Here is a 27666-nt window from a genome sequence, read left to right as displayed (position 1 = left end):
CTTTGTGTCTATCTTTATATCATATAGTAATTCATATCTTGGCATATAGAACACCGTATTTATCATAGACAACCACTTGATGCACTGAAGACTATTTGGGATATGCTTGAATTGCTTTACTTCATTTTTATTTATATCTTTTTCTTTTCCTTTATCTTATATAATTAAATATAAAATTATTCCAAAGCTGGCAGCTTTTACAGTTGTATTCTAAAATAATAATTGTGGCTTGCCTGATAAACAGCAATAACTCAATTATTTTGCAAATTGAATGGAATGGAAAACGACAGTTTTCTTCATTATTGATGTAGTTTAAATAACATGCATGCATTTAAATTCGTGTTGAATATATGTATGTAGTTTTAGCTTAAGTCAAATAGCATATTTTTGCATTTTAAGGATATGTTTACTAATGATTTCATATGTTAATTTGATGATGTATCTAGCGTCTGGTGTAAGCTTTATTTGTTAGCTCTTTTGGTTCATTTGTTTTTAACTTGAAACGGAGGGTTTTAAACTGTTGGTTATTGGTAGGACTTCTTTTCATGATTCGGTTAGAAAAATATTCGTACTGGGTAACTTTTCTACGCTGATTGTGAATTGTGAGAAAGATCATATATATGTATATATACTATGTATGGATTTTCATAGTCAGTTCTTGCTCTATGCATTAAATTAAATAAAATGTAACTATATTATTTTTAAATTTGTATTCGATTATGAAAATAAAAATTGTATTCGTATATGTTATAAATATAATTCTTTGTGTTGAATATTGTCGATAGTTGAGAATTTTTTTAAAAACAAACTAGAGATTGCCATTTAAAATAGTTCGTTGGACGAAATTAAAATATTAATTTAAAAGATTCATGTGTTTTGAATTTTTAAAGTGCTACTATTTACTGTTGTGGATATTCTAATAAAATTATTTATTTGCCTTTGGTCATATCTGATTTATATTTTGTATGATATATGTATGAATTTATGTTTTACATATAAACGTATATGTTATATGGTATGATTATGTTTGAATTCTTTAGACATCTAAAACCGTTCGATTAGTTTGGTATTTAATGCAATTTGTATTGTATTTATCGTTTTCACATATGCGTATTTATGTAGGTAAAGATGGATGTAATTTGACTAGTAGTATTAAGTCGAATTATATTGATTTATCTAGTAAACATCTCAATCAGTTGATTTACGGGTCATTTGTTTGCTTTTATTGTGATAGTAAAGATCATAGAAAATGTGGTCCATTTGGAGATCGTATTCGTCAATATTACATTGATTAAGTTCGGGGAAAACCAATTGGTCTTGTATCTACAATTCAAAAATAGATGTATATAAGAATGGGTAAACCTGAAATTGTCAAATAAATAAATTAAGCTAAATAAAAATACAAAATAAATTGTTTTGAATAATGACTATTTTTTTAATTAAAAACATTGCAGCACACTTTTAGTTAGCACGTACATTATAATACAAAATACACATTAATGGAATATTAATAATTTACAAATTAAACTGAAATAAAGTATTTTTTATTCAAAGTAAAATGATAAAGTTGCAATTAAATTCTTATTAAATATGCTTCACCATTTTTTTATTTAGCGTATACAAAATACAAAGTAAGTGGGAACATCAAAAATCATTTTTATCCTTTGTTGCCTTGTTTCGAAAAGAGTGCATCTATATCAGTTTTGCAAGTGCTCGCAGTTGATTATTCATTATTATTACGATGGTTTTTAGACTCTTAACTATACTTTATATTTCTGCATTATTTTCAGCTTTTAATATGTATCGTTCACTTACTATTAGGGATATTTTCTGATAACTAATAAAAAACTTTCAGCTTTATTTCTTTCTTTCTGCTTCCTTTTCTTTTTGTATATTCATATGTATAAATATATGTACCACGATATTTATATGTTAAGTTGCGTGTTGTAATTATATATAAGTAAATGTATATGTAAGTATATGTATACTGTTTAGAATTTGCTTGCACGCCAGCCATTACAATGAATTATCCGTAAGTTGCGTTTCTATTTCTTAGTATTGCCTTGCATCTTTAAGTATCGAAACTTCTTCATTTCCTTAAATCCACACAAGTTTTCTCCGTATTTGTGGTCGTGGTCGTCGTTGTATTCGTAGTCGTGCAGCTGCTCGTCTCATCCAAGTCGTCGTTGATTGGCTCGATTTCCTGCTCCGTTATAACAGTGACCAAATTTGTGGCGCCATCTGTTTCCAAAGACATGGAAATAAATTTTGTCAGATATTTGTGGTAATTATTTTTAAATATTTCATATTCTGTTTTATTTTTTTAAGACAACATAGTTGTTTGCATTACCGCTTTGACATACACTCCAAACGTTCTAGCCAAGATCTATGGTCATTAGGTGGGCAATGGCAGGGGAATTAAGCAAGAGAGATTTCATATTAGTTTTTCGGATTAAATAGAGTTTGGCTTTCAAACACAAATGTACAAACAACATCAAAAGCAAAAAGAGCTCTAAAAAAAATTTTAATCTACATATCTTAACAGAAGAACAAATCAACCAACTGAAAAAACTGAGGAAAAGTACAAAAATTCAAAAGAATTAAGTAATTTTCAAGATATTTCCCCACCATTCATGTGCTGTTGCAACAAACTGGAATGCGGCGGAGGCGGCGGACGTCCATCGTCACCCAAATAGTTTGACGTCTGCATGCCTATGTTGGGCATATCGATGCCACCGTTGCCAGTAAGGATTCCCCTCTGAGCGTGCTGCTGCTGCTGCTGATGCAGTGCGTTTAAGGCCCCGCTCAACTGGTTCTGATGATGCTTGGCGGCCAGATTGGCCAGTTGCGGGTGCTGCTGCAGCTCGTTGCACAGACCGGGCAGCATGATACCCTCTACATATGCATATAGATATGGCGAATCACAGATATATATATTAGGCATGATCGTAAATGGATTTAATGCGGGATAACACTTTAATATAGCAGCGCTATAGAGGCTATAAATTGTACTTGTTGTTATTAAGTAAGTAACCCAAATTTAATGCTGATTTATAAGATTTGATCTATTTTCTGGTTTTGCCTAACAATTCAGGGAATAAATGTTATTTCCCGATTATAGAAAAACTCAAACTATAACTTTTAAACTCAACAATCTTCCAAATAGTAGCTTACAGATTCTTTTTTATTTTAAAATTGAAAGTAATCATTATTATTATTATTGACGTTCCCTGAATTCAATGATAATTGGGCAGCTCGCACTTACTTGAATTGTGTTCGTAGTGGCCATTCTGCTGATTCATCTTGGCCGGGGAGTCGGTGTTCAGCTGCGAGGCAGTCACCGAGCGCGTTTGCAATGTGTTTGGCTTGGAGTTGAGCGCTGAACCCGGTGCGCTGGGTAGTCCGCTGCTGGTGGCACTGCCGCCGCCGTTGGGCTCGTCGAGCAGCTGACGCAGACGCTGCAGTTGCGCTTCGAGCTGGCGATTGTGATCTTCGAGTATTTGCATGCGTGCCTCCAGGCGACCCTTGTGCTGGCGAAGCAATTTCGCCTCGGCCATCATATCCTGCTGGCAAGAATAACAACAAAAGTTACTTTGATTTGTTTGGATGCATGGTGAGTCTTATTTGCTAACCTGTCCGTGCTCGCCTTGACTGGCCAGGCCCGCCGTGCTGGAGCTGGAGTGTTGCATTCCGTTGGAGTCGTCGGGTGTGCCGCTTTGTTGTTTGCTGCACAGTTGCTGGTACTCGGCCTGCAAATTGGAATTCTCCTCCTCCAGGTCGCGTATGATGGCCTCCAGTTCCTCGCGCTGCTCCGCATCCATAGCGGCCATCACCTGTACCGGTGACTTGGGAGCGCTGCCATTGTTCGTGGGCAGCGCCTGACAATACTGTGCTATCAGCTGATGCTCATCATCGCTGTCCGGCGTCGAGTTGGACCCAGTGCCGCCATACTCCACTTGTGCCAGTCGCGACGCATACATCTCCAATCGCGAGTGCATATCGCTCTGCAGCTGATGTGTCGTGTGTTGCGGACTGGGCGCCGGGCTCTCAAGTGCATCTCCTACGAATGGTTACAACGCTTACTTTTAGTAAAAGTCAAATCGATCTATCAAAATGCAAGTGCAATTGTATATACTTCAATTTATCATTGAATTCCAAAATAACATAAATACTTAAATTTCTATAAAATATCGAGTTCCTGAGAGCGAGGAAACGAATCTATTTTCCTCAGTTTTCTATTATTAAATGGTTCTAAAGAAATATTTGAGTTATTGTAATAATAGTAATCCTAAAATTACATATTTGATCGCTTCATATTTTTTTAAATTTATTCTGTTTTTTTGTTCAAGTCAAGCAATGACTAAATGAAAAATTAATTAATATATCATTTTCTTAACACCGCTAAATAGGAAATATATAATATTCTGTCACTGTACCCACCTTCTAGAACACTCTGCACGGGCAGGTAGCCGACGCGAGGATGCTTCTTAAAGTATTTGCGACTCTTGAATTTGTTTTTGAGTGCACGCGTGAAATCGCGCACGTCCTCGGTGGATGTGGTCTGTGGAATGAGAGATGAAAACAATTGTTGTCGAATGTGTGTGTTTAATTGGGTGATCATTGGGCATACGCACCGTTGTGCAGTATTCGTGCATGGGGTGCGTTAGCTTGTGATTCTTGGCATTGCGTCCAAAGAAGAAACACTTTTGGCACATGTCGAAATTGAAGCACTTGAGACAGCGATAGCGGAAGCCTACAATTGGATACTCCTTGCATATGTTGCACTTGGCCTGATGCTTCGCAGCTTCCGCGGCGGCCAGACGATGCAGCACTGGCAACCACACAAGACTCTGCGGCTCGTGCTGTAACCAGCCGAGGAAGTGTTGCAACTCAATTGAGATTTCCTGATTGCCATCGATGGTCTCCTGGGAGATGCCCGCCTGTTCCAGGCATGAACGCACCGAGGGCTCAATATTAGAGCCACCAAATGCGGCCACCTCGCCCAGTTGACGCGGCACCTGTAAGCAATTAATTGGATTATATACCTAATACATTGTCTGATTGCCACTCCACACACTCACCTGTATGCAGTCGTGCAGCAGCAGTCCCAAGCGTCGCTGATCCGCCCTTCGCTCCGTGTCAGCGACCAGGCGGAACAGATAGCGATACTTTTCCTCGAGATGACCCCTGCAGAGCAGCACGAGCCCCACCTTGAAACTGAGCACGCGTATCTGACCGGTGCGCTGCGAGTCGTACACGTTCAGTATCCAGTTGATGGCCAGGTCGAGCATTAGTGTCAAATCAATTTTATCGATTGTCACATAGAGCGAATGCAGCACCGTCGTCATGTCCGGTATATCGATAAGCTTGTCGTTCTGTGCCCGGAGTCCGTGACGATCAAACGATTCACACGCGGTGGCCATTGAAATGCGGTCAAGTGCTAAAATTAGAAACATATCACATTAAGAATGAGATGTAATTATTATATGTAGACCACAAGTATACAACGCCTTCGAGAAGGATTAGAGGGGGTTTCAATTTAAAATACAAAAATAATTTCATTGAACTCTTTAGTAATTTTCCAGATATTTTATTAACAGTCAAAACATGAAAACAATTTGATTGCTGGTGAAATCAATTCACTATGTCCGATGGAAAATACTCTGACAGCTTTGGGTGCATCCAAAGAGACATCAATAATAAATAAGATAAACATACATATCTTTGTATTTTAAAATGAAATTAAACTGATTTTAAAGTAAATATTCAATTGTTGTTGTTACCTTTTTTTAAACACTTAAGCCTTAATATTTTATTATTTGTTCATAGAAAATAAGGGTCAGGAATTAGATATTATTTTGAATTATAATCACATATGAAACCCAAATTTATTTTCATTTTTAAAAAGTAAAATAGTTATGTGGCCGCGTATCTTTCATATAATGTTTGAGTTACTTTGAATAACTTTTTTAAGCTTCAAAGGGTAAATTAAATTTGCACACCCCATTACAGCAAATTAATTTATGACCTGTACGTAATATCACTGCCTGCAATCAGGTACTTACCCAGTCGGGTTTGGACGGCTCGCAGCTTCATGGCCGTGCGATATGCTGAGAAACGAATCTCATTAAGGTCAGCCAGCCCCTTCATCAGTTCAATCATCTCCGGGTGGTCCCAGTGTGTGGTCTCGCGTTCGTGGCTGCATTATGGAGATTTGGATGAGTTTGGTTCAGTTTTAATTGGCCGCCGTTTAAATAGAAGCTGTGGGACTAAGGTGTTGATACTTACTCGATGTAGTAAGGCACATTGGCGGCGGTTGTGGCACGTTCCCAAGGCGGCTTAACACTTTGCCCCAAATTAGGTAATGGCCCAATGGTGCCACTGTTCGATGTGTTGCGACCTTCGTCGCCGTTCTCGTGTGTATGATTTGCGCCTGCCTGGCACAAAACCTTTTGACGCTCGTCCATCGCAATTTGCAGCAATTTCATGCTGTGACAAATAAAGCAATCAAAAAAATAAAGTAATCGAAGCGAAAATTTCGCAATATACACTTACCGTGTATTCAAATCCTCTAGTTTGGATAAACATGGCGTCGGCACCAGCACCTGATTGGCGGTGAAGAAGGATTGCTGCTCGTTGCAATCATCCAGTAATGCACTTGCTGTTGTCATCTTATCACGGAGGCGCTGCAGCTGCTGCATCTGTTCATTTGCCTCATCCACAGATGTGGGCGTCTGCCAGGCATTCTTTGTTTGCTCAGCCAGGGCGACACGGGAGCTCAAATCCTCTAGGACCTTCTGGAATTGGCGCATTTTCTGCAAGAAATAAGATTTAAATATCGAAGTTAGTAATGTTTATAAATTTGTGTTATTTTGCTTACGAAAGTCATATAAAAGTTTCATATAGTAAATAATAATAGCATTGCTGCGTCGTAAAATGGTCGTGCATTAATATTAAATTTGAAATATACCCATTTTGTTCCGTTGAATGCCCTTGCGTCTTAAATTTAGAAACTATTATTTTATTGATAATACCCCACGACTCTACAAAATCGATAAACAAATCTATCTCAAATGGCATAAAAAGACATAATATTAAAAATATATTTTTTATGTACCTCAAAAAGCATAATATACAAAAAACGAAAATTTGATGGGGATTTAATGGAATTGGAAAAACATTGTATTGCTGAAAGGCGAAACGTTACTCTGAATTAAAATAATGTATCTCAAAACAACAAATGATATTGCCCAGAAACTACTTTCCGAAGTCCATTCTAAAATAACACCTTTAAGTAAAACCCTTGTAATTGGCATCGAGTCTTAAAATTGTTGGCGAACATCTCAGAAGTACTTAAGCTGAATTGGACATTTGATAATTGGGGGAGTATATGTAATCTAAATTTGTTTTAAAAGGGCAAGGGCAAGGATTTCGACCAAATGTAAAAAGAAGTTCCAACAAAAACATTTATTTTGACTCTTCACAACTTTCTACACAAAAAAAAAATATATATATAAATATACAAATAAGTACAGTTGCACTTGAACAGTCTACAAAACAATTTAAAGGAAAATTGGACAATATAACTAGGTACTGCACTTTAAACGATTTAATCCATATAATTGCTGGGTCACTGGTATTTCCTTGTCGAGCATTGTCGAATTTAGTATTTTGTATTTATTCAATATTTGTTTAAATAAAATTCACATTTTTGATTCTTTCTATATTAATGTGTATGTTTAATATTTATTCCGGAATATTTTTAGCTTGGCCTCAAAATATTTGCACTTAAGCAATTAGTATTAGGTTGCCGTAGATCAAACAGACTCTTGTTTATCTTGTTTTGCATTTTAAAATATTTTACATGCTATTTATTATGCATTAGTGCTTAAATTAAATAAAGTGTACTCCGAGGAAATCTATGTAGGTGTGCATGTATATTTAGCAAGCCCATTTAAAAAGTATTGGTCTGGAGCTGGCTCTTCTTTTCAAAGTTAGTTTATATGCACATAGCTGCATTAGAAGGGATAAAATATAATTTACTAACACCAGTTAAGGGTAGTTGCATATTATTTACATAGACACACACACATACACACATACATGCATCTGTGAATCTTTATATACATTGCGTTCGGCTTGTCTTATCCATTGTCCCAAAATATTTGCTGCCTACTTTTCGGCTGACTTGTTTAATTATCTCGAGAAGCAAAGTCAAGCAGTCGAGGTAGCCGTTTAGCGGTGATGAGTATATTACTCATACGCCACATTGCTCGCATTGTTGCTGCAATAATAGAGTAATGTGTTTATGGCCGGGCATTGTTGTGGCTGTGTATTAAGCGAGCTGCAATTTGAAGTTGGGCATGCATAAGTAAATCAAAGGCATGTTTTCTCCTCCGCAAACTCCTTTGTGTGCATGCTCTTCATTAGCAATAAAGAACACTTTAATTTTTTTGCACAGGGGGCTGAGGATGCGGGGCTGCCAATTGGAACGCTTTGTAAGTGGATGCTAGCATCGGGGAGCTGAGGTGGGAGCATTTATTACAGCATGGCACACGTTTCATTTTGCACATTTTCATCATTTTCGCTTTTCAATTTCACTTTGGCAGACCATTTGGCGGAGCTGCTGTCGTCCCCTTGGAGTTTGCAACACAAACTTTCTTTTCCAGCCATTTTGCATGCAAATGCATGCAACAAGCAAAACGCATTTACCTGTGCACAGCTTTTAACTTTCAACTTTGCCGCAGTGCACCATGCATTCAGCAGGATGCTAGGCTACCACACCGTGCGTGGAAAGCAACTCCTGCTCCATTCCGTTCTCCATTTACTTTATTATTTAATTTGGTTATCTTCGTGCTGCTTTCTAGCTATCGTCTTTTTGTCCTCCTTTATGTACACACATACAAATGCGTAATTCTGTTTTCTTGAAGTTTGTGTTTATTATATTGAACTTTGTAGCTTCTGCTGGCTGCCAGGGGCAAGTTTATGTTCCATAATGCATGCATGGCCAATGTACATGTGCTGGAGCCGAAAGGAGTTCATTGAAAGGATTTGTGGACAATGGGCCTGGCTCTGTTTGCCATTTAACTCCTACTTGCATTTTAGTTTTGTACCACACTCTTTATGAATTTGTTGTGATTGTTTGAAACTTAATTAGAGAACTTAATATTTTCAAATGTTTTTTTTTTTATAGAAAACGCATTTTAGATTCAACTAAAATATGAATGCACATTTTGGGGGGTTTAATTTATATACAACTTTAATATAAAAAGTTAATCAGTTATTGCAAATTATCTTTGATGATAATGGAAAATGACTTCACTCTCATTCTCATTTAAAATTTGTGTGGCTTTTTAAATATCGAGTTGGTTTATTATTTAAAGCAATTATTCATTCATTTTGTGGTTTTACGTAGGCATTAAGGTTTACATTATTCCTAATATTATTATTATGAAATTGTTTTCTAGAATTAAGTGTAGTCTGCTTTCTGAAGCAATCTGATTTGTCATGAAAAGTTTTGCTCACTTGCTAATTAGGGGCAAGCATAATTGAAGTTACAATTTACTGCGCTTCCTTTTGCCACAATCAACCGCAACAAGAACAACAAGTGGGGGAAACCACTTTGTATTGCTGTTTAATTAGCAAAAGGGGGCACAAACAATAGAGGAAAATTACGATACTGAGGCTTCACTTGTCGCCGCAAATGGTTTGAAGCTGCAATCAATAATTTGATGTTTGCAATAAATATGCAGCGTGGCGCGCCCAGTTTCGCCTTGCCCTGTCCTGCCCCGCCCCCGTCTGCTTGCAACAGCACTAATTAGAGGCAACAAGGCAACGTTGCCGCAACAATAGCAAGAAACCGTTTGATATAAAAGTCATTAGAAGAACTACACAGTACGATAGGAGGGCAATGCCCTCTGAAAGCCCAAGTATGTCAGAAAAAGTTTGTGCAGTTTTAATCAACGGGAACAAAGCCACTGCCAAAGCCAAAGTCAAAGCCTGAAAGATGCGTGATAATGTGCTGCGAATCCTTGCAAAGCAATATGCCTGCTTTCGTTTCCCTCTCTATCCTCCGTACAAAAATAAAACTAAAAAAAATGTGCAACACGGTGCAAGTTATTACGTGGCACTTGCCAGGCATCGCAGAAGCTAATGCGGCGGCTCCCATATCATTCCGACCGCTGGCCAACTAAAAGAGCAAAACTAAAACTGTCGTCATACTTTCTATGGCATCTCAGCACGTTGGCGACCTGGTGAGTTGAGCACCTCAGGGCATCCACTGGTCGCTTTCTTATTAAAAATGCCTTTACTTGCTCCCACTGAGTGCATTTTATGGCGTCTGCTGTCGTTTGGCATGTCAAATGGCTTAGCAATTGACCAGCCGGAATCATATCAAATTTACTTCCATTGTCAGTTTGATTTATCGGAAATCTGTTTTAATGCCAGCACTAAGCCTTAATTGACATATTGAGTGGTAAGAAAAAATTGTTGATTAAACGAGCTCACAGATAATTTCAACATAATCATTGTTCAAATAATCCATCTTCATTCATGTCAAAAATATGTACATTACAAAATAATGTTGAGAAAATAATGTTCTAATGTAAGACTTCAGTTGTTTCAGTTATTTACCAATCAGACATATTTGAGATATACAAATTAAATACCACAAATACATTAAGACTCAGATGTGTGAAAATATCTTAAATTAAACTAGAGGACAGTATTTATTTATAATAATTTTTTAAAAGTATTAATTATGATCTTATATAAAATATTTTCATGTTAGGGGAAAATATTTTAAAGGTGATTGCCCCCCCTAAATGGAAAGCTTTCAATTTGCTTTCGTTAGGACTTTTGTAAGTAATGAGTCCATAAATCGGATGTTTAATTAATTGAGATTATAAATGAAATTGCGCCGCTTAAAATCGTTCAATTTCATCGCTGGAAAAACTGCAGTCGGAATTGCAGTTACATTTACAGTTGCCAGCGAAATGTTCATATATATAGATATGTGAGCTACGGACAACCCTTATTGGGGAGAAGTGGCTGAATTTTAATCAAGATTTTATATGCAGTCAAGCGAAAGCGTAGGAGACCAAAGACTGTGTTTAATTAAAATCGTATAGCTTAAATATGCCATTCTGGAAAATGAAGCAACTACTTATGCATCTTTTGCATATATACATATGTTCAGTAAAGTACAACGAGCTGTTTAGCCAAGAAACAAACCTCATTTTCATCACGCAACATGCCAACAATTTGAAGAAACATGCGTTCCGCATCGTTCTGTGGATCGCAGTTCGAGTAGGTGTCGTCCATGAGGGTGATGTCACCGATGCGGCAGTGCAGCTGCTCCTCCGACGAGGATGAGTACAGCGACAACATGTTGCGTCGTCGGCGCTCGTCCACAACATGTTGCAGTGCAACATCAACATTTAGCGAATGCGATGCATGTGTTGTTGCTGCTGCTGTTGTTCCAGTTGCTGTTGTTGCTGCCTCATCATCGGCATCGGCCTCATCGCAGCCACTGCTGCTGAGCTGGGAGTAGCTGAGACTCAGTTGACTGCTCTCATCGTGTTCCTCCTCATCGTGATCCAACTCTAACTCGAGCTCCAGCTCGTGCTCCAGCTCGGTGCCACCCGTGCCACTGTCGCCGCTCTGAGAACTGGCCTTGGCAGCAGTCGCAGCAGTCGCAGCAGCATTGGCAGCACTCGGCGCAGCAGCCGCTGCATTGGCAACCACTACCGCGTGATGATTGTAGGCTTGAGAGTCGCCGCTGCTGCTGCTGCTGCGACTGCGACGCTTCATCGAGCGAAACGGCGAAAGCAGACGGCGTCGTGTGCTGCTCGTGGGAGTGGCATAGGGCGGCAGTGCCTGTTGCTGCTGCTTCTGTTGCTGCTGGGATGGCGCACCCGAATAGCGTTCCAATGACCTTGACTTGCTGTGGTTGCTGTAGATCGTTGCACCACCAGCTCCGGCACCTCCCTCATCCGGCCCAGCTGCAGCCGTGCATCCTGGCGAGTGTCGTCGCTGCCTTCTGCCGGCCTCAATGTGCGCATTCTTTATAATTTCGCCAGCCTCATCGGAGCTGGAGCTGTGCGACATTGTCGCTGCCGGCGTTGTTGCAGCAAAGAGTCGCATCGGAGTTGTTGATGCTGGTGTTGATGCTGTTGCAGTTGTTGTTGATATTGTTGTTTTTGTTGTTGCTACTGCTTGGTTTAATTAATCTTTTTACTACTACTATGCCGATTTCAGGTTTTGTTGTTGTTGATGTTTTTCTTAGGCACTTTGCTGCATCGTTTTAGGGCACATTCTTGCGTAATGAACGTTTCTATTTTTATATACCGGTTAGACAGGATTATTTTTTCTTTTGGTTTTTTTTTTATTATTAGTTAGCTTGCTGGATCAATATAGCAACGGGCATTAGGCAAATGGTCAAACAACTACAAATACACATAAAGAGAACACATCCATGTTTGTGGAAATTAATCGACGGTGCAAATAAGCCACTCAATTACGCCGAAATTTCTCAGGGCTGTAAACATTGCCTAGCGTTAATTATCCAGACATCTTGGAATGTTTAATAAACACGTTGTTGTTACTGGATTTTGTTGTTGTTTTTGTTGTTGTTGTTGTTTTTGTTGTTGTTGTTAGTGTTTGTGGTGTTTGTAGAGTCGAGCAAAAGGTCGTCGGCTGCATTTTGTTTGCACAATTGCTGGGCGTGTGTAAATTATGTTGGGCAATATTTGCCCATAGATAGGCTCTTCAATGTTACAGACATCAAGTTAAAATGTTGTTGCTGTCTCCATTTCCGACGTACATATCTGACAATGAGTTTGCCAGAAATGAGTAAATGAGAGGGTGGGTGGGGGGGAGCAGAGGATGTTGTTGGTGGAAGCCAACAGAAAAGGTGACAAAGGTTAGTGGAACACCACCAAGAATGAAAAAGAAAAGTTACACTTGTTTCAAGCAAGCGTGAAATGAATTGTGTGAGTAAAGTGGAATCGAAGTTAAAGATTTTGGGTTTCACACAATTAATGCAGGGATTAATTAAGTCATACAAGTTCGCTTCTACAAGGCCAAATCATTCCATAATTTCAAGGGTTTCAAAAAATCTTTAAAAAAAAGACAAACAAGCAAAGAACACACCACCTTATGGCAAACTTAACTTAATGCTGAAAGTCAAAAGTGTCAAGTAGTTAATACTTATAACTAAGCAATGACCCCACAAAAAATTACGACAATATCTATGCACGAAGAACGTGGATTGTGAACAGCATGATGATGAAAAAAGATGATATTTCAGAATGAAGTGACAAAAAGCGCAGTAGACGAAAGCTCATTAAAATTCTAAGCCGTAAAGCAAAACAAAGTTTTAAACAAAGTCAGGAGCGGTTCGTCGAGGGGGGTTTGAAGGGGCTTGTTCGTTGTGGAGCGAGTTCACGACAGACAAGAAAGCTAACAAGCCAATGACAGACAGGCCAGACGTTACCCTCCCAACCCTCTTCAACCGACCCATTGACTGTTAAGAGAAGTTCTTAAACAAAGAGGAGGAACAAAAATACTGGAATACCGTCAAGTAATGCTGGTAATGACATTGTAACGGTATTTATTACAACATTACGACGAATGACAAGTGTCTAATTAGTTGGGCAAACATGCACCCTCTTCCCCCTCCTTCGCCCCTTGGCCAACCACTGTTGTACCAATCTGTTGTTGTTTGTTTGGGAAATGCATAAATTAAAGTTGCTTACGCAGAGTCTCCACAGTTTTCAACTGAAAACCGAAAGACACTCACATGCGCTTTGCAGCTAATTGAAAATGTGCCACACGCATTTTACATTTTTGCACACACATTTTCTTGATTGCAATCTATGTGCAACAGCATGTTTTTGTGTGGCACAAACGGAACGCGTGTGCAACAAACAAAAAATTTGTAACTATTATTAATTTGTTGTTTTTATTCTTGAATGCCATACAAATTATTTACGTAGAAAATGCATTTCAAATTTGATTGATGCACTCTGACGAACATGAGGAAAATCCAAATGAATTTGACTTTTACTCTCTATCTCTCTCTCTCTTTCTCTCTCTCTCTCTCTCTTTCTTTCGCTCTCTCTCTCTCTCTTTTTCTGTCTATCTCTTTATCCCTTTTCAGCTTGTGGCTCTGTTGTCTTCTAAATTATAAAGTATGCATATGGTATCTGCTCTGGGACGTGGCCTTGCATATGCAATCCATGTGCAAGTTTGACAGAATGCCGCATTGATGTTTGGATAAATGCCGGGATGAATATTGGAATGTTTTGTTGCTGTTGTTGGTCATTGCTTTTGATATGCAAATACTTTTTTGCAGCAACAGCTAAAAGTAGACAACAACAAAAAAGTGCTCACGAATCGCTGCGAGGCATGGGAAATGGAATGGATTTCAGTCGCATTTGTAAATTGTGTAATTGAATAGCACCAAACAATCGTATGAAAGTATTTATGGGTAAAATGACTAGGTTCACTTGTGACACGAAATATCTTCAACTCTGAGTGTGGAGTGCAAATAGTGCAGAATTGTAAATAAGAACCAACTATAACTGATTGATGATATGATATCATTATGAAAAATTAATTATTTACTTCAATTTGGATTTTAAATACTTCACAATTTGTAAAAATCTTTACAAATTTAAAAATTTGAAGTCGAAATTAAAGTTACAAATTAAATGTTATAAAATTACAAGTGATTAATTCAATCAATTAAACTCGAAAAATTTTAAAATACATCATTTAAATTGAATAATTAAAAATAATAAAAAATTAAAGCTTAAAAGAAAATATAATATGATTGAAAGACAGTAGCATTTTCAAAATAGGCTTCAAAAATAAAAATTACAATTGAACTTTCAAATTAAATGATATAAAATTTAAAGTGAATAATTCAATTTAAATTTGATATAAAACAAAAGAGAATAATGTTCGCAATTAATGAGCAAATTGTAGGAGATTTATACGACATTCTTAAAGTTTATTTTTCGTTTGCATTCCTGTCGAACTGTCAAATTGTTTTGCGATTCGCAGCACATTAACAAGATGTTATCTTTGATATATTCAGTAGCTATTGTGGTGTATTAACAATAAACAATTTCACTTTCAACTCGACTAATACAAAATGCGCGGCACATGCGATGGAGCCAAAGATTTTAATGGCGAATTGTAGACAAGAAATCAAACAACTCCAACAACCATACAACATATTAATCACACGAATTTGGTTATTTATGTAAAACCACAGGCAAGAAACAACCGAATGCTAAATCCGTTTACCTGCGCCCCATTGAAGAACCATTTTTGTTGTTTATCAACAACGATTTCCAAAACTAATTAAGTGGCCAATGCTTGGCCTCTGGGCCGAAGACAATGCGAATAGAAAGCCTGCGGTCACATCGATAACTCGTCACGATCTCGAGGTGTTTTTTTCAGATTTTCGATGGTCCAACAAACGGCAGACACAAAGCTTGAAACTGAGCGATGTAGACGGACATGGAGAGAGAGAGATCAACAACCGTGACAAGAATACAAGCAATAATTCAAGCGTGGAAAGTCAAAGTTATTGCGCTGCGGTAATAGAAATGCTGATTCATTGACCGCAATCAAAATGTAACGAAAATTGTGCATTTAAATCATAAACCCACGAATACAATTGACACCGACTTTTGGCCAAGCCAAAGCAACAGTGATTTTATCAGGAGCAGTTTTTGATAAGAAACGCGGCACGTGCTTTGGATAATCGCGAATTGATTGAGGCACAGAAGTCAATGAAAAATCTCAGTTGTGCTGCTAGCATTTTTAATCAATCAGTGCGTAATAAATTTTGGTAATTGTTTTGAGTAATTGCCAAGCCACAGAATGCGGACTCGTCAAGCCAATGACTTTGCGTAGTGCATTCAACTTTGAAATTAATTCCAAAAATAAGAAGAGAAAAGAAAACAATTCAATGTAAAACAGAACTGTCGTCGGGAGAAACATTGCACACGTTGCCTTTGCGGATTATTATATTAACATAAAACCAATATGCATCCGGAAATTTTCGTCAGTTTTATTCACTTTATTGTGATTCAATGGAAAGAGAAATAATAAAAAACAGCAAAAGTGCATAATGTGTCACGGCTCTCACTTGGTCCCCTCAATTTGGGCTTTGTCGGCCGCCTATCGGCTTGTTGCGCTCTGTTTCGCATTTGCTTTCAAAACTGCCAGATAAGTTCTACGCCCTTCCCCATCCTATTTCTCCCAACATCTAAACGAGTTTAAAGCTACTCTCTGTGCCCGTCCATGCATCATTTTTCAACTCTGAGCTCCGAGCGATCCATTGTACATGTAGTTGTTGTTGTAGTGCGTAAACCGTATTCGAAATGCATTTCTCACTGAGTGATACAAACAATGGGAAAGCGGAAAATGTGTGGGCGTATTAGCATGCGTTGCGTTTTGTTTTCGATTTTGTTTTTGTTTTTGTTTCAAATGTGCTTTGTTCTCTTTTTAATGGTTGTGTAGCACTGAATACAAGGCCATTGGATAACAAGTATTTGTTTGCATTCAGATTTAGCAGACAGTTGAACTTGATTTTTTTCAAACGATAACGAATGAAATTTACATCAGTAAACTTCCCGCATCTACGATATCATCTCAGAAAGTAACTAATAATAATATTAACCAGATAACTTCATATCACTCAGCATAAAATATTCCAAAAATGTAATTCTGTGAATAATCCATTTCAAATGTATGTACAAAATTGAAAATAATTGGAAAGGAATAAATATATACGCTCAAACTGGCAAATCTCATAAGACTCTGTCGAATTTCAGTGGCACAACAATACAAATTTGGTTTCGCATCTGGAAAAAAACTCACATTTGTAGTTTACTGCATCATGCCTCAAGCTAAGAGGGTTTCGGAGCGGGGCATAACATTCATACCAATTCGAATGCGTCATGCACCAAGTGGTAACCATAAAGACATTTGCCACGCCCTTGTTATACATCAATTTGGGCAGCAGCCGTCATAGAAAATCACAACTTAAACTGGCGTTGAAAATAGTATTTCGTGTATAAAATGCGACTTTTTGTTGCAGCAGCATAAGGATTGAGTGGCAGGCAGCAGCTAGCTAGGCATTTACCGAGTTACCTAGTTTTTCTAAACAGAAAACTAAACAAAAAAAACAAAAAAAAAATGGCTTGGTGGGCGCTTTGACTATGGTCAGCAATGAAAGTCAAAAGTGGCAAGCGATGTGGCACAATTTATCACACACAAATGATCGCAGCAAGCCGAGGCATGAAACCGAGACTTGAGAGTGGATAGTGCGAAATTGGAAATGGAAATAGAAATGGCAATGGGAATCCGAAACCGAATCCGATCCGAATCGGAATCTGAATACGAAAATAGGAAGGAGGTCAGTGCCGAGAGTCTCTCTCGAATTCAAGGATGATGGCCCCAGAGGCGAGGGCGTGTCCTTGTCTACAACGCCTTTTAAAAGGCTTTTGGTTAAACGAATTTTCATATAAATTTCGTGTGGCAACGTTCTGCGGCGCAAGACGATTCGGGTAGGTGGATTGGCAAATGGAATCAATTGTTGAATTTTCCACAGTCGAGGCGGCAGCATCTTGAGGCAAAAATAGCGTGGAAAATTTACAAGATGTTTTTGCTACGATAAATAAAGTTGCAAATGTGAGCTGCATCAGCTGCCAGGCAACTCGATATGCTTCTCAAGACCCCTTCTGCCCCCACCACCAGCGTTGCCTGGAGGGTGCACTTTGTGTATCCGCCTGACAGCAATTTGCCACAAATTGCTGCTACGCATCATACAAATTGAACATCTGTATATATATATATATATATATATGTATATGCTTGTATATGTACATATGGGGATTAGAAACTGTTGCAATGGTCGAGAACCTTAAGACTTGTTTATTGCATCGCTAACGGCCAAGGCTTTTGATTCTGCTGTCGCTCGCTCGAATTACCTCACTCGGGCCAGAATACAAATGTAGTACTGCTAGTTGTGATTTAAGTGGGTCTGTGGACTCTGGCCCAAGGTGGGTGGAGTTACTGGAACATTGTGTGTGGCTGGACCAGGAGGTTTCTTTGTACGCTCATTGCTTGTTGGATTGACATTGTTATGACAATTAATTGCTATTATTTATACAGAAAAGATTTCGTATTTGTACTTTATTTGTCTTTGGTTCTGTCTATAAATATCGTCGGCTAATAAAAGATTCTTTTTTCATTTACGACTTTAGAAGGAAGTGAGGAAATAGGCATACATGAGCCGGTAAACGAGTTATATATAAGCAAAAATGTTGTGATGAAGCACAGACTACATGTCATTTATTTAATAATCGTTCGCTTAAGAATGTGAGTCTGGTTCGATTCTTATCTTATCGTTTTAAGTAACACTTAAATCAATTTAATCAATTTTGTATCACTCAAAGCGGAAGTCAAACAAGTTAATCAAAACTTTTTGCGATATAGAAGAACGTGAACAGTGGTTGTATAGAATCTGCATAAACTTTAATTTTATTAATCCAAAGTATTCATGTTTCAAAATATACATTAAAAAAAACATGATAAGAAAACGCACAGCATTGGGCACAAATAAACCAACGCAGTGTAGCGCAGAAAGTAATTTCTCTTGTGTTTTCATGACAACTCTTTTTGATTAATAATGAGTAATAATGAAAATGTTTTATGGCACTGAGAGTGAAATATTTGACAATAGTAAAATGTTTTAATCGAGCGTAGAATAGCTAGGTAAAGTTAGTGAGCGGCTTCAAATGAAAATATATTTACATATAAACAATCAGTTATATTTGTGAATAGCTTATGCCAAATTGAAGAAAAACTACAATTACAAAACTAAAGAAATGATGAAAAAGTTTGAAGCCAACGGCATAAGGATGACGAAACTTATTTCAAAACTTGACCTGCTGTTGGTGAACGATATATTTAAATATATTGAGTTAACCTATCCAATTAGAAAAGTATAAGTGGATTGATCGGTTTTGCAAGAAAAGTATTGGACGGTGGTGTGGCCTTTGTCCAAGTTTTTGAAAAACATCGAATGGAGGCACGTAGCAAGTGCGGCAGCTGAACACAGAATGGGGCAAAGGATTAGGTGGGGGGCTTTAGAGCGACTACGTGTGAGCACTCGAATACATGTTCTTTTGTTTGCGAAAATTATTTTATAATCATTTTATTACACCCTTAAACCGAGTGGCCAGCTGCCAACACCAGCAGCAACAAGATGAAAGTGCCTGCAAAACTTTTCATGGCACACACCTGCTGCCCGGATGCTTGGATGATGGGATGCTTGGATGCTGTGGACGACAATAGTTTGGCTGCCAGTCTGGCTGGCTAGCTGGTTGCCATTTTGGCCCCCTATTGATGCCAGCGTTCTGAGTGGAACCCACACACGTTTATGGCATTGAATCTTAATTTTCGTCAGACAATGACGAAAGTGGAGCATAATAGATAAAATGAAGTGCAAGTGCAGTAGACAGCAGGGGTGTAAGAAAATCACTGCAAGTAGGGCGCAATAGCTCCGACCGATAACCTGGAAGCAGAACTTTGCCGTTGTAGCCGCAACTACCTAACCATAAAGCCATTAATAAAGTGTTTTCAATGGCTTTCAGCTAAATGCAACGACTTCAGCAAAATGGCGATTTCGCCGCCTGAGAAAAGCTTTTGTGTTGGTGACAGCAATCGCTGGGTAATCTTGTCAGCTGACAGGCTGGAAGGCTGACATATATGGAAAGCACATTGATCGATAATCATGACTTAAGGATATATGGTTTTATGTTTATGATGAGATACGCTATGGTATGATAACAAAATAAATTAAGAAGCGGAACCGTACTGAATAAATTATGCCAAACTATTACAAGTTCAACTAACAGCTAACACACTCTGGGCATCAGGGCTTTGGCATAACTTACTTACTGAGTGGAGTGAGTCTGATATAACTAAAATGAGCTCCACTTATTGAATTGGAGTCTTGACGTAAACAATTTCTTATAGCTTTTAATAAGTGTGGTCTTAGTTAATTATATTGGAGTTCTCTGTCAATATTAATTTAGCAAATTTAAATTTTACATTTGGTAGATATCAAACAACCTCCCCTCCTTCTTCCTCCCCCTGCTCCTCCTCAGAAAAACCTTTGCATAAAATTTACTCATATCTTCGATGCCTGTCTGATCAGTTGACATTGGCTATGGCAAACTTTTTGAGTTTTAATAACACTAACAGGCCAATCTTAAAGATCCCTTTCAACCGGAGATGCCTACGCATTGAGCCAAATAAGCTGCGGAAGTTCTCATAAAAATTTAGCAAAATTTTGCCACAAATTTCACACAAATTTTGCCATCATAAATTTAAGATGCTGAATCGTAAACTGGCTGGGTTGGGTGGAAGTGTTATTTTGGGTGGTGGGTGGCATTCCTCGGAAAAGTAACGTTAAGAGAATAACCTTTAAATGTTTGCCACCTACGCAGCAGAAGAGAATTCCGGTGTTGGTTGTGGTGGGTAAAGAGAACAATAATAATTTTAATGAGTTATAAAAAGTGCTTTTATAACTCGTGCAAATAAGCAGAATTCTACTGCTGCCAGCGCCAGTTTCAACGGTAAACAGTAAACAACAACAGCAACAAAAGAAGCCTAAATAAAGCACAACAAAAGATGTCGTCAGCTGAGCACCTGAAATTCAGACATAACAATTTGAAAGTTTTAAATGCGCTGCAGCAAAATAATTTAGTCGCAATATTTTATGGCTCAATTTCCGTTTTTTTTCTTTTTCTTTTACCAACTTCCGCCCTCTGCCTGCATTGAGCCGCAGCGAATGCGCCCAAAACAAGTTGAAGCTGCCGCGGATGAATAAACACAACCAGACCCAGCTCAACTATCCAGAAAGAGAGGAAGCAAAATATAGGCAGACAGAGACAGAGATGTTTGCACCAAGCCCTGGTCTTTCTGCCAGTTATTTTCTTTGTAAAAATTGATAAATATGTCGAGATCTATTTCGCTTTTGTGTTTTTTTTTTTTTTTGCGGGTGTGTCACTTAATGGCTTTATGTTGAATGCTCAAGTATTGAACAGGCAGGCCAACAATATGAGTATTACATTCTTTGCACGACAGATTTCCAGCTGTTATTTGTTATTATCATTAATGCTGATGATCTGTTTTCAATTTTTATATTGAAGTCAAGGCGAAAGTGAGGCAAGTCAGTGTTATTATTGCTAGAGGAGTTTGTAGATCAAAATGGATATATGAAGCTTAACCAACTTGACATGAGATTGAAAGGGATTATATATTATTAAGATAAGTTGCTGGCTATTGATATACTACAAATATATTTATTTTCATTCAATTTTAAATGCCTCTAGACTTGTTGTAGAACAATTAATCGAGTAAAATAATTAAATAATATTGCAGCAATAAAAATTTAGAAAATATGATCATTGCATGAAGCAACAGAGGATTTCTTTGCCTAAGAATAGTCGCAAACATTAATCATTCCAAGATTTTCAAAGTAAGAAAAAAATAGAGTTAAACTCAATAAAATCAAATTAGAGAAAGCCAATAAATAGAAAGTACACGTGTACCAGTAAAATGTGTCAGAGCCAATATTTATGTAGCATTATAATACATTAAAATAAATGATGGAAAAAATTAAAGAAATTTCCATATACATATATATACCGATATACAGTGCTAAGATTTTTAGCAAATTAAGATAACAAAGCAGCTTTGAGCTGAAATCTTTGGTACAGCTGTTTTTTCAAATTAAACGTAAGTAAATTGAACATCAATCATGCAATGGAATAGAAAACATTTAATTCCGACAGAGTCGCTAAATCAGCTTAAAATTGTTTCTGGCTTCAGTCCTCTAATTAAGCAGCGTTAAGCGCATTTCCAGCGCTAAACAAATACAGACGCAAATCTTTAAAACTATCCAACCAACCAATCAACCAGCTAACTAAAAAACTTCGTATGCCGTTTGCCACACGATTGAGGATGGCTATAAATAGGAATGGGAACTAAGAACTCGGAATAGACGTGCAACTGGCAGGCGTAATATATTTGCATTAACCTAGTGACACATTTCGACGTAATCTGATTAATTGCCGTGTAAAGGAGAAATAAATTGAGCGAGCTAATGAAGCGAAAGAAAGAAAAATACGATGAGAAGATGTTGCAGCAGCAATTCTAACCGATTGGAGCTGGCGTCAACGCCCACGAGTTGCAATCCAGGGTCTGCAAATGCGTAAGAGTCGCCATGTGAGTGGCTTCCAGTAATAATTTGCTCGAATCTTAGTCTCTGACTGGCTAGATGTTTGGCTGGTTGACTGCCTGCATGAATGCCTGCTTGGCTGATAGTCAATTTTTCTTTTTACAATTAATTGATGTCAACGGCTTGGTGCAACAACCAGGAAGATTGAGCAACGAGACCACAAAACGACGTCACTATCGTCATATCGGCGCTTTGGCAACTTCATCAAAGACGCTCAAACTGGCGGCGTTTGTCTTTCTTGTGGCTGCTTTTGTATCTGCCTGTCAGCCTCAGCTCCAGTCCCAGACGCCGCCAACGCCGCAAAATCAATCAGGCATGGCAAAACACCATACTTTCCACATTTACAATATACACTGGCCCTTTCCCCCACCCAGCTCTCATTCTAATCCACACTTAGGGTAGCGAAGTTGCGCCCAGTCGCCCACATTTCCAATTTATTAAATGACATTTGTTTTGTGCGCTCGACTTGTATTTGTTTTCGCCTAGAAACATACATTTATATATATATATATATATATATATATATATATATACTATATATATATAGTATTACACACATATATTTGTGCCTATGGCCCCAAACCATCAATTTTTAATTTCATTAGCGTGGCGCGACCCCAGAGCCCCACTTCGGATTTTCATTATCTGTTTTTCCAATTTGCATTTGCCCGTTTTGCGTTTTGGTTACAGCACTCGCACATTTTCCGGTTCATGCTTTGCCCATTTGAATTTTAAATGATTATTGATTTTCTCCATTTTTATCTGTTTTTCGTGTGCTGTTTTTGAGCTGCGCTTATCGATGGCCTGTTTGGTGGCCTTCTAGACAGACACTTGCGGCTGCCGGCTAGGGCAAATATTCAATATTCAGGGCCAAAATTCATGTTAATTACCTAAAGTGCCCAAAGTTCTCGGCGTGTGTGTAAAGTAAAAAAAACAAACAATCGAAGGCAAATTCGGATCGAGTAGTTTTAAAATAAAACACAGGTAGTTCTGTGGCATAAACAAATCTCATCAATGGCACAATTTGAAGTAAAATTATTTTTACTACTGCGGGAACTAAACATAAACAAAGCAGGCACCTCACTTATCTATTAGTTAGTCTTTAAACCATTAAATAAAATTTTAAGGATTTGCAGTTAAACTGCGAAAGATTTTAAGTACTTATCTGATTAAAAAGTCTCTAGTGAAAAATTCTTAACAGCTTTGGCTGAATTCATGTTTATTTAATGTGGGGACCAAATATCAATTTTTTTATTAGTTCAATTCATTTTTATTGAAATAATCATTAAAATCGAGTGTAAACTTTATCATGTGCAGGTGCTGGTCATATAAATTTTGGCAATATTAAGGATAAACTTAAAATTACAATTCGAGTTCTGAGTATAAATTTATCAGGGCGTTGCTTACTCACTTGCTTATAACAATGGAAAACCACAACAACAAATATTTGAAAACCAACGAAACGCACCTGGCCATAATCTAAAATGTTTATTTTACAATTAAATTGCGGAAAATTGCGCAGTAATTTTGCCAAAGCACAGAAGAAGCCAACCCATTCAGAACTGTGTGGGGGAAGGCGCGAGGGGGAGCTGTTTCAAATATTTTATGGGTGGTGGCGGTTTAAAAATATGTATGCAATTCAAAGAAAATTGTTTACTTTTATTAATGATTTGAAATTTCAGAAATTCAGGTAAAATCGTTGACCAAATCAAATACGAAGCATGCAAAAGCTGTCCAAATATTTGAATTTCGGGCACGAAAATAAAATACAATCTGACTTAAAACCAAATATAATAAAATGTTTCTTTAAAATTTACAAACAAAAATGCATGGATATGCAATGATGATAAAGAATTTTCTACAATGGAAGAAATGGATGATGGATTATTATTCTTCAAATAAATATTGGTGCGTGCTTTTACTGTAAAAAAATATTTGGATGTTTTACAAATTATATGAGAACAATTTCATAAATAGTAAACAACAAAAATAAGAATGAATTCATTATTTACTGAATTATAGTTGCATGTTGGAATTTTTGATGCAAGCTACTTGGCAGCTGTTCATTAAAATCCACTCATTGAGGGTCGAAACAGACTCGACTCTTTCTTAAAAACAATTTGACATGCTTTCGAATATTCGAAGAGCAAAGTAAAATAAATGGTTGCAGCTCATTAAAGTCGCATTAAAGTCGTGCTTTGCTATCGCTATGCTTTGTAATTTGGCTTAGTTTGCACTTTAAGCCATTTGCAATGATGGATTTTACTTTTCTTTTGTGCCGTGATTTTGGAAACGGTAAAAGAAAAGAGTTCAACTAGTTTGGTTTTTAATGCTTCATGCTTCACCAGCCCGCCCTTTGGTGGTGCTAATTGTTCATTTGAAATCTTGCTCTTTGATGCGGGCTGACTTGACGTTGACAAATGAGGCGCCACTCGGCTTGACTGCAAATAGGTTCTGCGGACCCGTCGACTAACTAACTAACTTGATAATGCATAACTGAAGCAAACTTGGTTCTAAAGTTCAACTGAGTAGCGTTGTGGTTGTTACATGTAAATTTTCTGCTCAATTAAGTTGTCAACATTTTGACAAACATTTGCGCTCATTAGAGACTTTGCCTAGCATTATTAATACTTGGCTGCTGCTGCAGCCTCCCAACCGAAGCGAACTCGAACTCAAACTCAAACTGAGCCCAAGAGCAAAATGTCGAGTGGTAGGCAATTTGTGGGTGATTTGCATAAAATGCCTCTCAGAACTGCCACTTGGGCAGTGAGTTGTGATTTCTTTTGGTTGAGCTGCTTTGCCACTTCCCGGCTAATGTAGGCAGCCAAAGCATCTGTCAGTCAACTCTGACATTCGTTGATTTGAATTATTTCATTTGTTTGCACCCCACCCGCCTTTGATTTGCTTAACAGTTCAATGAAGCATATGCGCGTTGCAAAGAGGGATGGGGTGACGTGAACACGCCCTCAAATTTCTGATCCTAACTTAATTGAGTGCAACTGTTAAATACGAGAGTCGTCCCAACATAATTGTTCAATTGAAATAATTGAGCTAGCCAGCGTCCACTGCTCTCTCGATAAACAACATGCGGCAATTAATGCAGCAATTTTTAATTGATTGAAACAACGCTGACAGCGACTGTCATTGATAGCCCCAGAACCCATGGGCTGTGAGCGTGCGAAAGCCTGAAAAAAGTAGTAAGCTATCGAAGAGTGGCTGTTGCTCAGGTCTTATAACTCAACTCTTGGCCCAAAACGCTGATAAGTAGGCTTTAGCCATGCTACGTGCTCAGCCAAGTATTGCAAAAGCTGCATCATGTGTATGTTGCATGTAGCCATGTGCAATGAAAGCAAATCGTTGGGCTTAGGCGCTAAAGCATGCTCTGATAAGCGATAGCACTTGGGCTGATTTTTAACGAATACTCGAATAACCGAAGCGAGCTGATAAAACCTTTGATTTCAGCGACATATGAAATGTACGCATACATATTTAATCTGGCAACAAATCGCGCAAGCAGTTTTCAACTGTGCAATTTTTGCAACTGTCTTCTGGTTCAAATACATTTAATTGTATGTTAAATTATTTCAATTTCTGCTGCACCAATAGAAACTCAAGCTCAGCTCAACTCATATTTATCCGACATGCTCAGCTGACACTTTTTCAGATACGCTTCTTATGCACGCTAGCATATGCTTATTCTGCTGCATATTCTTCTACGACTTCTACTACTATTTTTTTTTAAGCCAAAGATACATTTCATGCTTCGTGCAGATGCTTGAAATGTGTCAATGCCACCACACCAGGCAACAACAACAACAAAAAAAAATGGGATTCTTGATGTTTTGCCTTCGCCTGGGCACAACAAGCTCGACGGGAGCTGTTTTTGCCGGCTTATGCAATCCATCGGATACATTTTTGCAGCTCCATCATTCGACATGCAAAATGCACAACCCGCCTGCTTGTCTGTCTATCTGTATGTTTGTGTGTCCATTAATTTGGCACTCACGTTGCATATGGAATTGAGTTGCAGTTGCAGTTGCATCTTTGGGCCTATAAATAATCACGTCAAACAGTTAACACCATTAACCGCATATTAATTGGCCGAAATAGACACCACGAAAATAACACCAGCAGGATTAAGCGCCACGACAAAGTCGCCAAGTCTCGACATTTGCCTGACATTTGTGTAGATGCCATAGAAGGCGTCGCATTGCCACATGTGGAAAGCCTTAAATGGCTGTCGGCGTCTGAAAGTCGCGTATGTCAAATATATATATATACTCGTATACATATGTATGCATATATGTATGCATACACATATGTTTGGATTGCTATCCACTAAACCACTGACATGCAAATGTCAGCCAGGAGGGGGGAGTTGGTGTGGGGTTTGGTTGCAGTGTGGGTGCGGGCTGGCGGCAATTGTGGCGATAATTGCACATTTGAGGCACGCAAAAATTGTCAGACATACCCCGCACTGCCCCTGCCTCTTAGTGTACTAATAAATATCAATTGTATGCACAACAACAACAACTATGCGAAGAACAACAAAGCAAACTCACACAGCCAACTGTGTTTCCTTGTCTTTGAATTTCTTTAAAGTTCTTACAACATTACAGATGTACATTAGTACAGATGTACATATACACATAGACACACACATACATACATACACACACACACACATACACGCATACACTTGCAACGCTGCTGAGCACGCATAAATTAAGTGCAATTAGCATAAACAACTTTCAGCTTTTAGCTTCAATCAAGAGGGGATCTTAGGCACAAGCGGCAACTGCCAGGAGCATCTACATGCCACACATACCACATGCAACAACCACGAGAAATGCGCACTGCATGCTGCGATCCGCAAATATGGTAAATCAACTACGAGGAGTTCTTAATGTTGCCATCCATTCCGATTATTAAGAAGCCAAATTTGGGAACCGACAACGCAACGTTGTTTGGCCAATAAGTGCAAGTTTATTCCTGATTTTAGTTTTCGCTTTAAATTACGAGGTTATTTTGCAGTATATAAAAAGTTTTGTTTACCTCGAGAGTACTTGGTGCAATAAACATTATTGCTAAGCTCGAACGACAAGGATAAACGAACGAAATAAAACTGAGCTAAACTATTTTTTTATCTCCCTTGCTGAAAGAAAATTTCCAATTAAGCGTGACATCCCTTAAACCGTTTCATTTTGAAGTATGTACTTAAATTGTAGCCTGATTCCACTATCAACATATTTTCCATTTTCGAATATCTGCAGAATGTAAAGATGTTGCCTGCACATGCTCCTATAAGGGACAACATGTTGTACATTCAACAT

General features: G+C 38.1%; 1 protein-coding gene across 14 annotated transcripts in view; it reads right to left on the bottom strand.

Annotated features, from left to right (window-relative positions):
• Positions 1-1411: 1411 nt before the first annotated feature.
• Positions 1412-27666, bottom strand: part of LOC6570006 (dystrophin) — a 178047-nt gene continuing 151792 nt past the window's right edge. For 9 of the 14 annotated variants that reach the window (XM_032741742.2, XM_032741743.2, XM_032741744.2 and 6 more), the window contains 9 exons: positions 6556-6815; positions 6289-6489; positions 6066-6199; positions 5082-5440; positions 4635-5018; positions 4441-4561; positions 3633-4060; positions 3266-3563; positions 1412-2241 (listed from right to left, as the gene is read on the bottom strand). In XM_032741742.2, the coding sequence (XP_032597633.1) occupies positions 2090-2241; positions 3266-3563; positions 3633-4060; positions 4441-4561; positions 4635-5018; positions 5082-5440; positions 6066-6199; positions 6289-6489; positions 6556-6815 (2337 nt within the window). In that variant the 3' untranslated portion in view covers positions 1412-2089. Of the gene's footprint in view, positions 2242-2350; positions 2387-2628; positions 2896-3265; positions 3567-3632; positions 4061-4440; positions 4562-4634; positions 5019-5081; positions 5441-6065; positions 6200-6288; positions 6490-6555; positions 6816-11232; positions 12447-27666 lie in introns of all 14 variants that reach the window. The other 5 variants (XM_032741740.2, XM_032741749.2, XM_032741750.2 and 2 more) reach the window with 5 other exon arrangements.

This window comes from Drosophila grimshawi, unplaced genomic scaffold, assembly GCF_018153295.1.
Source record: "Drosophila grimshawi isolate 15287-2541.00 unplaced genomic scaffold, ASM1815329v1 contig_545, whole genome shotgun sequence".
NCBI classification, from domain to species: Eukaryota; Metazoa; Arthropoda; class Insecta; order Diptera; family Drosophilidae; genus Drosophila; species Drosophila grimshawi.
Note: the sequence above shows the minus strand (reverse complement) of the source record. Positions and strands in the feature narration are given on the sequence as shown.